The sequence below is a fragment of the Crocuta crocuta genome, unplaced genomic scaffold (assembly GCF_008692635.1).
Source record: "Crocuta crocuta isolate KB4526 unplaced genomic scaffold, BGI_CrCroc_1.0 scaffold110, whole genome shotgun sequence".
Lineage (NCBI taxonomy): Eukaryota > Metazoa > Chordata > Mammalia > Carnivora > Hyaenidae > Crocuta > Crocuta crocuta.
Window position 1 is genome coordinate 2,948,513 of NW_027527386.1, and position 12,706 is coordinate 2,961,218.

General features: G+C 62.6%; 2 protein-coding genes across 2 annotated transcripts in view; one reads left to right on the plus strand and one right to left on the minus strand.

Moving 5' to 3' along the window:
• TLE2 (TLE family member 2, transcriptional corepressor) overlaps positions 1 to 7,583 on the plus strand; it is a 19,599-nt gene extending 12,016 nt beyond the window's left edge. The window contains 8 exon segments of the mRNA XM_077749039.1: positions 423 to 561; positions 1,290 to 1,450; positions 2,633 to 2,783; positions 3,001 to 3,373; positions 3,455 to 3,602; positions 4,969 to 5,118; positions 5,889 to 5,966; positions 7,283 to 7,583. Of these exon segments, the coding sequence (XP_077605165.1) occupies positions 423 to 561; positions 1,290 to 1,450; positions 2,633 to 2,783; positions 3,001 to 3,373; positions 3,455 to 3,602; positions 4,969 to 5,118; positions 5,889 to 5,966; positions 7,283 to 7,390 (1,308 nt within the window). The 3' untranslated portion in view covers positions 7,391 to 7,583.
• A 1,659-nt stretch (positions 7,584 to 9,242) lies between these two features.
• The window catches only part of TLE6 (TLE family member 6, subcortical maternal complex member), a 9,863-nt gene continuing 6,399 nt past the window's right edge, over positions 9,243 to 12,706 (minus strand). The window contains exons 7-16 of the mRNA XM_077751851.1: positions 12,673 to 12,695; positions 12,346 to 12,534; positions 12,168 to 12,271; positions 12,090 to 12,124; positions 11,243 to 11,495; positions 10,901 to 11,151; positions 10,461 to 10,602; positions 9,906 to 10,056; positions 9,605 to 9,685; positions 9,243 to 9,492 (exon numbers count right to left, since the gene is read on the minus strand). Of these exons, the coding sequence (XP_077607977.1) occupies positions 9,392 to 9,492; positions 9,605 to 9,685; positions 9,906 to 10,056; positions 10,461 to 10,602; positions 10,901 to 11,151; positions 11,243 to 11,495; positions 12,090 to 12,124; positions 12,168 to 12,271; positions 12,346 to 12,534; positions 12,673 to 12,695 (1,330 nt within the window). The 3' untranslated portion in view covers positions 9,243 to 9,391. The remainder of the gene's footprint in view (positions 9,493 to 9,604; positions 9,686 to 9,905; positions 10,057 to 10,460; positions 10,603 to 10,900; positions 11,152 to 11,242; positions 11,496 to 12,089; positions 12,125 to 12,167; positions 12,272 to 12,345; positions 12,535 to 12,672; positions 12,696 to 12,706) is intronic.

The following is a 12,706-nucleotide window of genomic DNA, read 5'->3' on the forward strand; positions in this document are numbered from 1 at the left end:
CGGGTGCTGGTCCTTCATCTGGGAGCCCGCCCGGCGCCTTCCGCAGTGCCCACTCCCTGCCCCGTGAGCCCTTGCTTGAGGCCTGTCTACACCCACACGCCTAACCGGGTATCACACCGCGTACTTGATCATATGTGTGCTGGGCTCTGGCAGCAGGTGTCGGTCCCCCTCCCCACACCGCGTGCAGCCCTGCGGGCAGATGGCGCGTGCCATTCGGCTCAGGGGCCCTCCCGGCGCTCCCAGCCCGCGGACCCCGCGTGTCCCTGTGCGCGAGGCATCAGCGAGCCCCTGAACCCCACGCGCCCGGCGTGCGGACACCTCCCGTGAGCCGAGGTTCCTCCTCCGTCCAGTCTCTCACCAGATGGTGGGCAGCGAGGTGCCCGGGTGGGGGTGGGGTGTTCAGTCCTGGCCTTTCTCCCCAGAACGATCTTCCCGCCAGCACTCCTGCCCCCAAGTCCTGTGACTCGTCCCCGCCCCAGGATGCACCCACCCCGGGGCCCAGCTCAGCCGGCCACCTCCGCCAGCTTGCCGCCAAGCCAGCACCTTGCACGGACAGCGTGGGTGAGCGTCCGCCGGGGGCTGCCTCAACAGGTCTCTTCGCGGGGGTTGGATTCAGCTCTGGGATGGCCTTGGCCTTTCCATGACTCCGAGCCCGGTGCCGCCTCCCCTCTGTCCCCGTTCCTCACCGTGGTGGCAACTGAGGCCCAGAGGGGAAGTGATTTACCCAAGAGGTTTAGCCTCCTGCACAGACAAGACAAGCTTGGAGTCAGACAGCCTCGGGCTTGAGGCCAGCCTTGCGCACTCATCGCCCGCGTGATCCTGGGCAACATCGTTAACGTGAGGATGACGGCGTTCCCCTTTTCCGTCTGTGGCCGGGCCCTGCGCTGGTTCCGGGGCCCAGAAAGAAATCGGCCCTGGAACGTGCCCTTGAGGAGGTCCCAGATGGTGGGGACGGAGACGCAGAGCCCCAAACCTCCAGCCGCATGTGTGACCGTGGCTCGGGTAGAGGGAGTGAGCCAGAAGGACCAGGGGCGGGGTGAGCAGGCTCGATGGTGCTCCCGAGATGTTGCTGGACACTGGATCCAGGTTTTGAAGGGTGAGGAGGAGTTCAGCCATGGAGGAAGGAAAGGGAACAGCATGTCAGCCGGAGGGAACAGTACTGGAAATATGACAGGCGGTGGTGGATGCTGGGCCAGGACGCAGCAGCCCCGAAAGACCAGCCAGGGCCCTGGGAGGCCGGATCTGGGTCTCAGGTGTCTGAAGACCTATCTTTGTCTCTTCTCACCCAGCCCTGAGGAGCCCCCTGACCCTGTCCAGTCCCTTCACCACGTCCTTCAGCCTGAGCTCCCACAGTGCCCTTAACGGGGACCTCTCTGTGCCCAGCTCCTACGTTAGCCTTCACCTGTCGCCCCAGGTCAGCGGCTCTGTGGTGTATGGACGGTCCCCCATGGTGAGTCCTCAGCACCCGGAGGTGTCAGGAGGGCACAGGGGCGGGGGGGCGGGAGGAGAAACCAGTTCCGCAAGAGGAGACAAGGGAATAGGGAAAGGGGCGGGAATCCTGGCTTGGCAGGTGCGTGTGGGAAGATGATCTGAGAGTCTCAGGACTCCAAAAGCTTAATACGAATAACATAAATATCCGCAAAGGGCAGCTGTGCTTATGCCGCGTTATAAAGGAGGCCAGAGCGCCAGCCACGGGGCGCGAGGGGCCTGTGCAGCCCTTGCAGAGGGCGTACAGATGTTGGCCCTGATTTTTTTTTTTAAATAGTTTATTGTCAAGTTGGTTTCCATACACCACCCAGTGCTCATCCCCACACGTGCCCTCCCCCATGCCCATCCCCCCTTCCCCTNCCACGTTGCTACACGTTGGCCCTGATTTTTAGGCACCGCCATGATCCTGGTAGGGCTGCAGATGACGGACTCGCCCGGGGAGAGGACTGGGAGTGAGGTCTCACGGGAAGGATTTGAAGGATCAGGGCCTGAGCCCCTGAGCTGGGGCAGAGCGAGCAGACAGGGGCCGGGTGGGCCCCGGAGGGCAGTCCAGGGACAGATGGCTGGTAGAGCGAGCCACCCTGAAGTGGACGAGGGTGGCTCCAGGGGAAGAAAATGCTGTCACGGGGGACAGGCCAGACCCAAGCGATGCTGCGCAGGAGAGGTCAGTAAATATTCTCTGCAAAAGGCCAGACATTAAGTACTTTCGGCTTTGCGGACCAGTTGGTCTGTGTCACAGCCACTCACCTCTGCCTTCATGGATCAGAGCCACCATAGACAACATATAAATGACTGGGTGTGGCTTTGTACTAATAAAACTTTATTTACAAAAACGAGCAGGGGGCCATAGTTTGCCAAGTCTCGCTCTAGAGCTGGTCAGACTCATTAGGGTCCTTCCAAGTCTGGGCTTCTAGGATTCCCCGGGCAGAGGCTTCAGGGCTCCTTCAAGTGCGAGTCGCTGCTCTCCTATCTGTAGTGCAGGGTGGGGAGGAGGGGGCATCTCTGCCTCCTTAGCGAGGGGCTGACTGGGGGTCAGATTGGGGATCCTCTGATGAACAGAGAAATATGGCAGGTGAGCAGGGGGAAGGCAGAGGTGGGTTTGAGTCACCCACCCTGGCACCCTCCCCCTTTGGCATTTTGGCAGATGGCATTTGAGTCTCATCCGCATCTCCGAGGGTCGTCCATCTCCTCTTCTCTGCCCACTATCCCGGGGGGAAAGCCGTGAGTATTGGCTCAGGGCTCCCGGCCTCCTGTCGGGCGCTTACACTGTGGGGTGGGGGCTGGGGTCCCCTGCTGTCCTTGCAGAAGGGCTCTTGAGGAGCTCTCTGGAGAGAGAGGTATGGAATAAGCAAAAAGTAGAAACNGCTTTCCCCACCCCCACCCCGGAGACATCTGGCATGTCTCGTGACAATTTTGGTTGTCACGCCCACACCCGGCCTCTATGGGAGGGGGCCTGGGATACGGCCGCACACCCTACCGGGTGCGGAATGTCCCCCCTCAAGGGCGCCCCAGCCCCGAGTATCCAGGAACTCTCCGCCATGCCGCATGACAGGAATGTTCTAGACCTACAGCTGTCCAACCTGACTGCCATCGGCCACCTGTGGGGCTCTTGGCCCCTGAGAAACCGAAGTTGCGGACTGATGTCAGTCTAACTGGGCTCCCCNAAGCTGCTGCCCGACGGCCGGAGCCTGATCGTGGGCGGTGAGGCCAGCACCCTGTCCATCTGGGACCTGGCGGCGCCCACCCCGCGCATCAAGGCCGAGCTGACCTCCTCGGCCCCGGCCTGCTACGCCCTGGCCGTCAGCCCCGACGCCAAGGTCTGCTTTTCCTGCTGCAGCGACGGCAACATCGTGGTCTGGGACCTGCAGAACCAGACCATGGTCAGGTGGGTGCCCCCCGCCCCCCGGCGCTGGAGCGGAACCAGCCCCAGACCCAACGCCTGACGCCTGGGCCCTTCTCCCTCCAGGCAGTTCCAGGGCCACACCGACGGTGCCAGCTGCATCGACATCTCCGACTATGGCACTCGGCTCTGGACCGGGGGCCTGGACAACACGGTGCGCTGCTGGGACCTGCGGGAGGGCCGCCAGCTGCAGCAGCACGACTTCTGCTCTCAGGTGCCGCAGGGGGTCTGCCGGGAGGGCGATAGAAGCTTCAGGAATCCGGAGGCCCCTTCTCTCCCCACGAGGCACTCACTGCCAGAAGCTGAGTGGGACCAATTACCTGCTCTCCGTGTCCATCTTTTTTGTCCTTCTCACAAATCCGCAGGCCTTCCCCTCAGGGAAACACAAAGGCGCTGATTCAGAGTAAGCTGGGGGTCCGCTGAGACCCTCAGATCACTTTCCCAGATGCTTTTGCCAAATCACTCCCCCATTCCTTCCTTCCTGTCCTCTGGTAGCCGGATTCTCCTCCCAGCCTTCAGTGTCTTGGCTCTGCCGAGAGCTCCTGACCGTCCCCAGGACTCACCACAGGGGAGCCACTGATCCAGGCCGACAGGCAGAGGCTGACACAGGAGTTGGGCAGAGAGGTTCCTGGGGATCCGGCTAAAGGATGGAACAGAAGGGCTGGACAGGATCTAGAGAGCCCTCAGAGCTGAGCAGAGTCACCCAGATCCTCTCTCCCACTGCCTTGGGGGCTGAGGCCTCCGGGCTTTAGTCTCACACATGCCATGCCCTCTGACTCATCTGGGCCTCTCCACTTACTGTCCCCTCCAGCTGACAGGCTTTTCCTTCCCTTTCTCCAATTTGTGAGTTCCTGCTCATCCTTTAAAACCCATCTCCATTTTTGCCCCCTTTCTTGAAGCCTGGAGGTAGTAGCTAACTCCCAAACTCTGTTCTACCGTCTCTTTAGCTTAGAAGTTTCTTTGATAAGGAACTTGATAAGGTGCAGCTGGATATAGTTGTCCGGCCCCTGTCCCTGAGACTTAGATGGGCCGTTCTCTGGGGATCCCGTGGTGTCTCCCGTCCCACGGGGCCCCCGTCTTTGTGCAGGAAGCCTGTACGGGCAGGAGAGCACGCGTGAGGCGAGCAGTCTGATGTCAGTGTGTGGTTCTTTGTGGACTTTGACGGGGGCTCAGGATGGAGCAGGCGTTACCCCTCTCTGCCTCGCTTGTGGGGGGGGGGGCATGGCATGAGGAGGCCACCGAGTCCTTTCAAATCCAAGCAAAAGGAAGTGTTCCAAGTGGGGAAAAGTCCCGAGCTGGGAGTCCGAAGGCCTCATCCTTCACGGATCTCTGACCTTGAGCGAGCCCTGGCCTCAAGCTTCTCTTCCGCCATCTGCTCAAGGCGGGGCCGACTGTCCTCGCCGGCTTCACCCTCTCCCTCCCTCCCTCCCAGAGCTGTTGTGCGTTCGGAGCAGATAATGGATGTGAGGCCCCAGGGTTCCGTGTAATTCTGATTAATATTAATGATCCCATNTCCCCGCTCTGGGTGTCCTCCACCTCTGCAGGGGGTTTTGACGCCCCTCTCCCCTCCGCACCCCCAGATCTTCTCCCTGGGCCACTGCCCCAACCAGGACTGGCTGGCCGTGGGCATGGAGAGCAGTAACGTGGAGGTTCTGCACGTGCGCAAGCCGGAGAAGTACCAGCTGCATCTTCACGAGAGCTGTGTGCTGGCCCTCAAGTTCGCCTACTGTGNAGGATGCCCAGGGGAATTTGAACCTCCCTCCCTCTCTCTCTTTCTTTCTTAATGTTTATTTTTGAGAGTGAGACAGAGCCCAAGCAGGGGAGGGGCAGGGAGAGAGGGAGACACAGGATCCAAAACAGGCTCCAGGGTCTGAGCTGTCAGCACAGAGCCCGATGCGGGGCTCGAACCCACGAACCGTGAGATGGTGACCTGAACCCAACTCGGACGTTCAACCGACTGAGCCCCCCAGGCAGGCGCCCCTCAGTGGAATTTGAATCATAACAAATCGTTTGTTAGCGGAAGTTTTCCCCAAGTGCTGCACGGGACACGCTTACGCTAAAAAGCAACAGATTTGGTAAAACACACAAAGAGCCCCAATACTGCGTGAGGGAGACGGACACTCATTGTGCCCCGAGCAGCGCGTGGGACACACCGGCCTGAAAGTCAGTCAGGAAATCCTCGGGGCGCGTCCGTGTCAAAACGGTTTGTGATTTACCCAAGATTCAGAGGTACCCGGCAGCTTATGTTTTGTCTGGCTACGCTCTCCTGGGGCACCCCCTTCTTGAAGGCCGCATGCCGCCCCCCCACCGGGGACCTTGACTTCACCATCTGGAAAATGGGGGAAGGGGGAGGGGCCCCGTGTTCCCTTTGTGAGAGCAGAGGTGCCAGAAAGAAAGGGAGAGACCAGGCCTGCTGGACGCCCCCCTGCAGCCCACAGCTGGGGGGGGGCTCTCTGGTCTCCCCATCTGGAACCCTCCTGCTCCCTCCCCCCCACCCCCAGGGCGCTGGTTTGTCAGCACCGGGAAGGACAACCTTCTGAACGCCTGGAGGACTCCGTATGGAGCCAGCATTTTCCAGGTACGCAGCCACCACCTGCAGGCGCGCTGGGCCCCGGGTGGCCGGGCCGGTGGTTAAACCGCAAACTGGGTTCCCTCCCCCCTCCCTGCAGCCAGCAGGCTCCTAACAGCAGGGCCTGCAAAGTGCAGCCTGGGTTCTTGTGCGCACTTACTGTTCTTAGTACATTAACATTCGACATTGTAACCATTTCCAAGCACCAAGCACACTCTGTTGTATAACCACCCTGGCTATCTGTCTCCAGAACCTTCCATCTCCCCAGACTGAGAGTCTGTCCCCATGAAGCAGGGACTCCCCGCCCCCTGCCCCACCCCGGCTCCCACACCTGGCTCCCACCATCTACTCTATGTCTCTGGGGACCCCTGTGCGTGGGGTCACGCAGGACGTGTCCTTCCGTGTCTGGCCTCTGTCACTGTGCACGGTGTCCTCCGGGTCGTCCACGCCGTGGCAGGTGGCAGGCTGTCCCTCCCGGGCCGGACCACAGCCTAGAGCAGGTGGATTGCGTCGTGTTCTCCATTCACCCTTCGATGGGCGCCTGCCTGTGCCCCGCGCTGGCTGCCCTGGGCATGTGTCCCTCTCTCTGGGGGACAGACCGCTCTTGGACGAGCATTGCCGGGAGGCGCTGTTTTCCAGCGTTTCCATCCCCCAGCAGTGTCCGCCACCCCAACAACTTGTTACTGTGTCTTTTTTGTTCCAGCCATTCTGGTGGGTGTGCAGTGAGTTTTACATCCTTAAAGGGGTGGAAAACAAAAGGAGCATAATGTGACAGATATATTTGCCCCCCCCCCCGGTTCTTGGCCAGAGACTCATTTGGAGCTTTGGTAAAGCCTGCAGGCTGGCCCCTGGGCCTGTTACAGGAAACGTTGGCTGATGTAGGGTCGTTGTGCAGTAAGCCTCAGCTGGCCCTCTGCTGTGCTGTGTGGCCTCGCGCCTGGTGCACACCCTCTCTGGGCTTCCTCAGAAAGGGCGGGGCTTCAGTTCCCTCTCTCTTGGTGTCCAGAGAACAGACAACCTGGCCCTGCCCTTCCCAGGACCCCTCACCTGTCCAGACCCTCGATTCCAGTGCATCTTCTTCTGGAAAACGTGTCGCCCCCGTTCCCCTATCCCCTGCCCCCCCACTGGGGGCTCCCCTGTCCCCTGCTCCCCCCACTGGGGGCTCCCCTGTCCGAGTCCCGGCTCCGCCCCAGTCGCACCCACTCCCCCACTGGCCCTGCCTCTTCCTTCCGAAGAACATCATGGTGCAGGGCGGGGAGCACAGAGGACCAGACACCAGACTGTGTGCCTCACCTCTCCTCTCCCTCCCCCACCCCTGTCCATAGTCTAAGGAGTCATCGTCAGTGCTGAGCTGTGACATCTCCGGAAATAACAAGTACATCGTGACAGGCTCGGGGGACAAGAAGGCCACGGTGTATGAGGTGGTCTACTGAGACCCCCCCACCTTCCCGCGCCCCTGGCCCGGCTCCTGGGGGAGGGGCGTCCAGCACAGAGACCCCAGCACCCCTCTCGGTTCACACCTGCCAGCGCTAAGCCTGCCCTCTGGCCGGCTCCCTCCCACCTCCCCCTGCTGGACGCGGCGCGGGAAGGGCAAGTGGACTTTGGGGAAATAAACGTGCTCATCACAACTACCCGTCTGTCCTGGGCTGGAGACCCGGGCGCCGTGGCGTTTCTCGGGCACAGTGACCGCGAAGGCCGTGCGGCTGCGGAAGGCGCGTCCCCGCAGCCCCCTTTTCCTCCTCGGACAGCGTGAAGCCCGCAGGGTCGGCTGGGGAAGCGGGTGTCGCGTCGAGCAGCAGGGCTTCCGTGAGGCCGGTGACAAGGGCCCCCAGGCCTCCGTGGTTGAACACAGCAGACCTTTCTCTGCGGCTCGGGTCCACGTGGCCGGCAGCGTCCTTCGGGGCCATTTCTGCCACGTCACGTGTAGCTTCAGGATCCCTTGTGGCAGGGGAGAGGAAGTCACGCGGCCTATTTAGTGATTTTTAAATTGTATTTTTTAACATTTATTCATTTAAAAAAAAAATTTTAGGTTCATCATTGAGACAGAAACAGAGCATGAGTGGGGGAGGGGCAGGGAGCGAGGGAGACAGAATCTGAAGCAGCTCCAGGCTCGGAGCCGTCAGCCCAGAGCCCGACGCGGGGCTCCCACAAACCATGAGCTCATGACCTGAGCCGCAGTTGGACGCTGAACCGGCAGAGCCCCCGGCGCCCCCCACGTGGCTTTTCGATGCCCCGGCCAGTTTCCTAGATCTCTTTCACCGCCAGTCCTTTGGACGGGGTACGGAGGGTGGGGTGTAGCGGAGAACATGGCTCCTTGGGGTGCAGCCACCGTTCCTGTGAGACCCCAGAAAACTCCGGAGGGCCTGGCGCATGAGGAGGCGTGGCTGGGTGTGAGGTGCTAAGCGCACACCGCGATCCCGCCAAGGGCCAACTGGTGAAACGGCCAACGGGGAGGGCCCTGCAAGAATGAGTACAGAGGGAACAGCATGTGCGAAGGCTCAGAGGTAACGCGCCGGGCCAGGTGGAAATCAGGACGGAGGTCCACTCCTCCTCAGCTGCAGGGGAGCAAGGTCCCCAGCCCAGGCTTGAGCAGCGCGAGCCCTAGACACGGTCCAGTGGGGATGGGGACACACGCATCTGTGTTCCGGAAGCTCCCATGGGTTGCCGTGTAGGACGGCGGGGAGGCCTGGACGCTGCTGTGAACCTTCTGGAGGGAGATGGCGAGGTCCCTGGGTGGAGTTTTGTAGGTGCTTTTTGGGACAGGAAAATTCTCTGGGTCAGGACAGCAGACCTGTGGGCACCACTGGGGGAGGCTTGTGCAGGCGGGGCCAGAGCCCTGGGGGCGGCGGGGAGAAGCCGGCCAGGGACTGACTGCTGGTTTGCTGTAACCGCTGTGTCCTGGCCCTGCTCGCAGGGCTGACGGAGGGACCGGCACTCTGGGGGGCCCTGGGCTCCGTGGGGGCCGGGCAGCACCCTGGCCCCACCCGCTTGATGCCACATGTACCCCCCCCAGTCATGACGACCAGGAGTGTCCACAGATTTGCCAGGTGCGCCCCTCAGGCTCAGGTTCACCCCAGGCGGGACGCACCCAGCTAATGTGAGGGTGTTGGCAAGGGCGGAGAGCCCGGCCCTCAGTGGCACAGGCGGCTGGCAAAGCCACTTGACGAGGCACCCGTGAACGTGGACTTAAGGCCGGGAGACCCAGCCGGAAAGAGTCCTTCCAAACCTCGACAGGGCAGGCGGGGGGCGGGGGGCAGGGAAGGACGCACAGACCCCTCTGCTGTTTGCAGTTGCTTTATTACACGTGACAAAGATCGCCGGCCAACTGTGCGACTCGGGGGAAGCCCGGCCCGCCTGCCACACCCCTCCACCTTATTGGGGGGAAAAAAGACCAAAAACAAGGGCCCCGAGTCAGGACCACGGCGCCGTGGCCCTCAGTAGGTGACCTGGTACACCGAGGCGCGGTCCCTGGACCCTGTGACGATCAGGCAGCCATTGGGGGACACGTCACAGCACAGGACGGCAGAGGTCTCGGGTACCTCGGGGTGGGGAGGGCCAGCCTGAGCGGAGGGCTCACCCACACCCCGTAGTTCAAGCCCGGTCCCCCTGGGGCCTCTGGGTCGTGACCCCTGCCCGCCGCCCCTGAGGTACCTGGAACTCCATGGTCCCCGCGGGCATGCTGTAGACGCCGACCAGGTCATCCATCCCGACGCTCACCCACCACTGGCCTGGGGGGCGGCGGAGAGGACCGGTTTGTGGGGGAAATGTGGCCTCTGAGAGCTGGGCCCCTGGGGATCTGGGACACAGAGGTAGCCCCCCCCCCGTCTCTGTGGAGACCAGCACTGAGCCGTTCCTGCTGAGGAAGGGCGTTGGGGGGTCAGCAGGGGTCAGGCGGGGTGGGGCTAGGATCCCATGGGAGGCCGGGGGCCACGGCTCCTGGCCACTCACCGAGGGGTGAGAACTTCAGACCCAGGATGGTGCCGTCCTTACATCCCACCATGTGCTTCTGGCCCCCTCGCGTGGGCTGCAGCCACTGTTGGCCATTGGCTGTGCCCACCAGCACCCAGTCCTCTTGGGGACTAGGGGACAGGCTCATTATCTGGGGGCGACAGCAGGGAAGGAGCTAGTCAGGTCCTGGCCTCACCCAGGAGCACAGGGCCCACCCTGGGGGCTGACCTCCTGCCAGCCTCCTCGAGGGCCTAACAGGCAACTTCACACCGGTGGGCCTCAGTCTGCTCATCTGTAAAGTGGGTTGGTTCTCTCTACCTTTAGGGAGAACTGCAGAGATTAAATGGGGCTATGAGCACCTGAAACATAATATGAAAGTGTCTGATGCTCCTGGGGCCTGAGGGGGGGGGGGGGCATCTGAANCTATTCCCGCCAGCACCACTGAGACGTGAGACGTGGGGCCCCACTCACCCCCTTTCCCCCGACCTCCACCTTCTCTATTGTGAGGCCCAGCTACTACTACCTGGCCGACCACACGCTTCCCAGCCTGCACACCTGAGACTCGAACTGGTATTCCTGGGGCTCCCCGGCGGCCCTCAGGTCCCAGCACCGCAGACAGGTGTCCAGACCCCCTGTCCAGATGCTCTGGTCTTTGACAGCGATGCTCTTGGCCCCATTCGGGTGGCCCGGCAGGTCCCTGGCCAGAAGGGGTATTGGGATGGGGTCAGGCTCTGAGCTTTGAGCCCCAGGAATAGCACCCCCACATACACTTAACTACCCCCAGGTGACAGATGGGGAAACTGAGGCTGGCAAAAGTGCCAGGACTGGGTTTTGAAGAAATGCAGCCACAATCTGAACTTGGCCTTCAATGCTCTCAAGGGCAAATTTAAGCAGTCGAGGGGTTTTCCCACTTTGCGGCCGCTGGATCCCTACTCAGGCAACGGGGAGCAGGAAGGGTTTTCAGGGTGACTCCGCGCCCCACCCCCAGGCCTCACCTGATGACACTCTGGTGCCGCAGGTCCCAGATCCTGACTGTGCCGTCGGTGAAACCAGCCAAGGCCAGGCTGTCCTCAGGCCTGGAGGCCAGGGCCTGGCAGGTGAGGCCGGCGCAGGGCAGCTCGCAGCTCACGTGCAGGGAGGGCGCGGTCAGGTCCCACACAGCCACGCCGGCCAGGTTGTGGCCACCGGTGAGCAGGGTGGTGCTGTCGGGGGACAGCAGGCAGGTGCGCAGGTAGGCCCGGCGGGTCTGCGGTGGGCGGAGACGCAGGGCCAGCCTCGTGCTCGGCGNTCGGGCTCCCGCAGGCCCCGCCCCCACAGCCGGCCCGCCCCTCCCTCACCTGCGCGCACAGGTGGCTCTCGGGGTACCTGTCCTCGGCCACCTGGCCGGCCAGGCTCCACACTTTGACGCCGGCCCTGCCGCAGGTGAAGGCGTGTCGCAGGAAGCTGCTGACGGCCGTGGCCAGCACGGGCTCCCCGTGTTTCAGCGTCCGCACCTTCTCCACTCGGTGCGGGATGGCCCGCTTCTTGGACTGCCAGGGCAAGGCGTCTGGTCTCTTCCACGTGTCCTCAAAGTCCTCGGGGTCCCAGCATCTTGGGAGGGGAGGCCCCGGGTCACCAGCCTCCCGGTGGGCCTCTCCGCCCGGGGTGCGGGTGGGGTGGACCCATCAAGTCTGAGGAGCTTCATTCTTGCAGACGTTGGGGTTCTCCCTCAGGCCCCGTTTCCCTGCTGCGCTGGGCGCCCCCACGGTGCTTCCCAGACCCCTATTCTTCCCCCCCAGAGCAACATCTAGGAATGCTTCCACCTGGAATGCTTTGGCCCATCCTACCAAACTCCTACTCATCTATCAAGACCTTAACCGTTATGCCCCTTCCCGCCAGGTAGCCTTCTCATCCCCAGCTGGGCTCCCCCTGCCTCGGACCGCAAGGTCGGGACTGTCTGCATCCAGCTCTGACGCCGTCTTTCCACGGGGGTCCTTTCCGCGAACCCAGAGCTCGTCATGCGGGGAGGGACAGTGATGCTGGCCTGGCTGGCGCCCGAGCTGCCCCCTTCTGCCCAGATCCCTCAGCTCTAGTGACTGCGGACGGTAGCCCGGCGGTGGGGAAGGGGAAGACACACCCGCACCTCTGGTCCCCTCTACCTGCCAGGGACAGAGGAACACGTAAGAGAGGGTCACAGATACTCACAAGGGCTTCAGGAAACGGCAGGGTCTGGCAGGCTCCTGCGGGCGGGACCAGGGTNTCTCCGCTCCGCTGGTGCCTCACCTGGGCCACGCGGGAGAGCATCCCCTCGGCCTCGGTGCCCGGCTCTGTGCTCCCTGCGCAGGAGCCCTCAGGGGAGCTCAGGGAGGGCACCGGGGGGCTGAGAACTGAGCAGAGACAAGAGCGGGTGAGCGGCGGGGGTGGGGTCCCCGGGGCAGGCTGCCCCCCGCACTGGGATTACCCAAAGTGTCTTCGGTCCGCGGTTCCTGTCCCGCGTAGCTTGGTCCTGGGTCCTGGCTCTCCTGCCCGTGGGAATTGGGGACGGCCAGTTCAGGCCAAAGGACCAGCCCAGGGTCGGTCTTCGACCCTGGAAACCTCAGGGAGGCCCAGGCAGTGTAGACAGGACTCGCCAACAGCCCCAAGTCCCGTCCTGGGTGGGGCTACAGTCTAGTGACACAGTCCTGAGTCCCCAGAGGGCATCGGGGCCAAGGCTGGAAGATGACGGATCCCGGGAACCCGGCCCCCCCGCCCCCGGCCCAGCCCTTCAAGGTACTGAAGAGTCACTCACCGTGCTCGACGCCTGCTCTGTCGCTAGGACGATG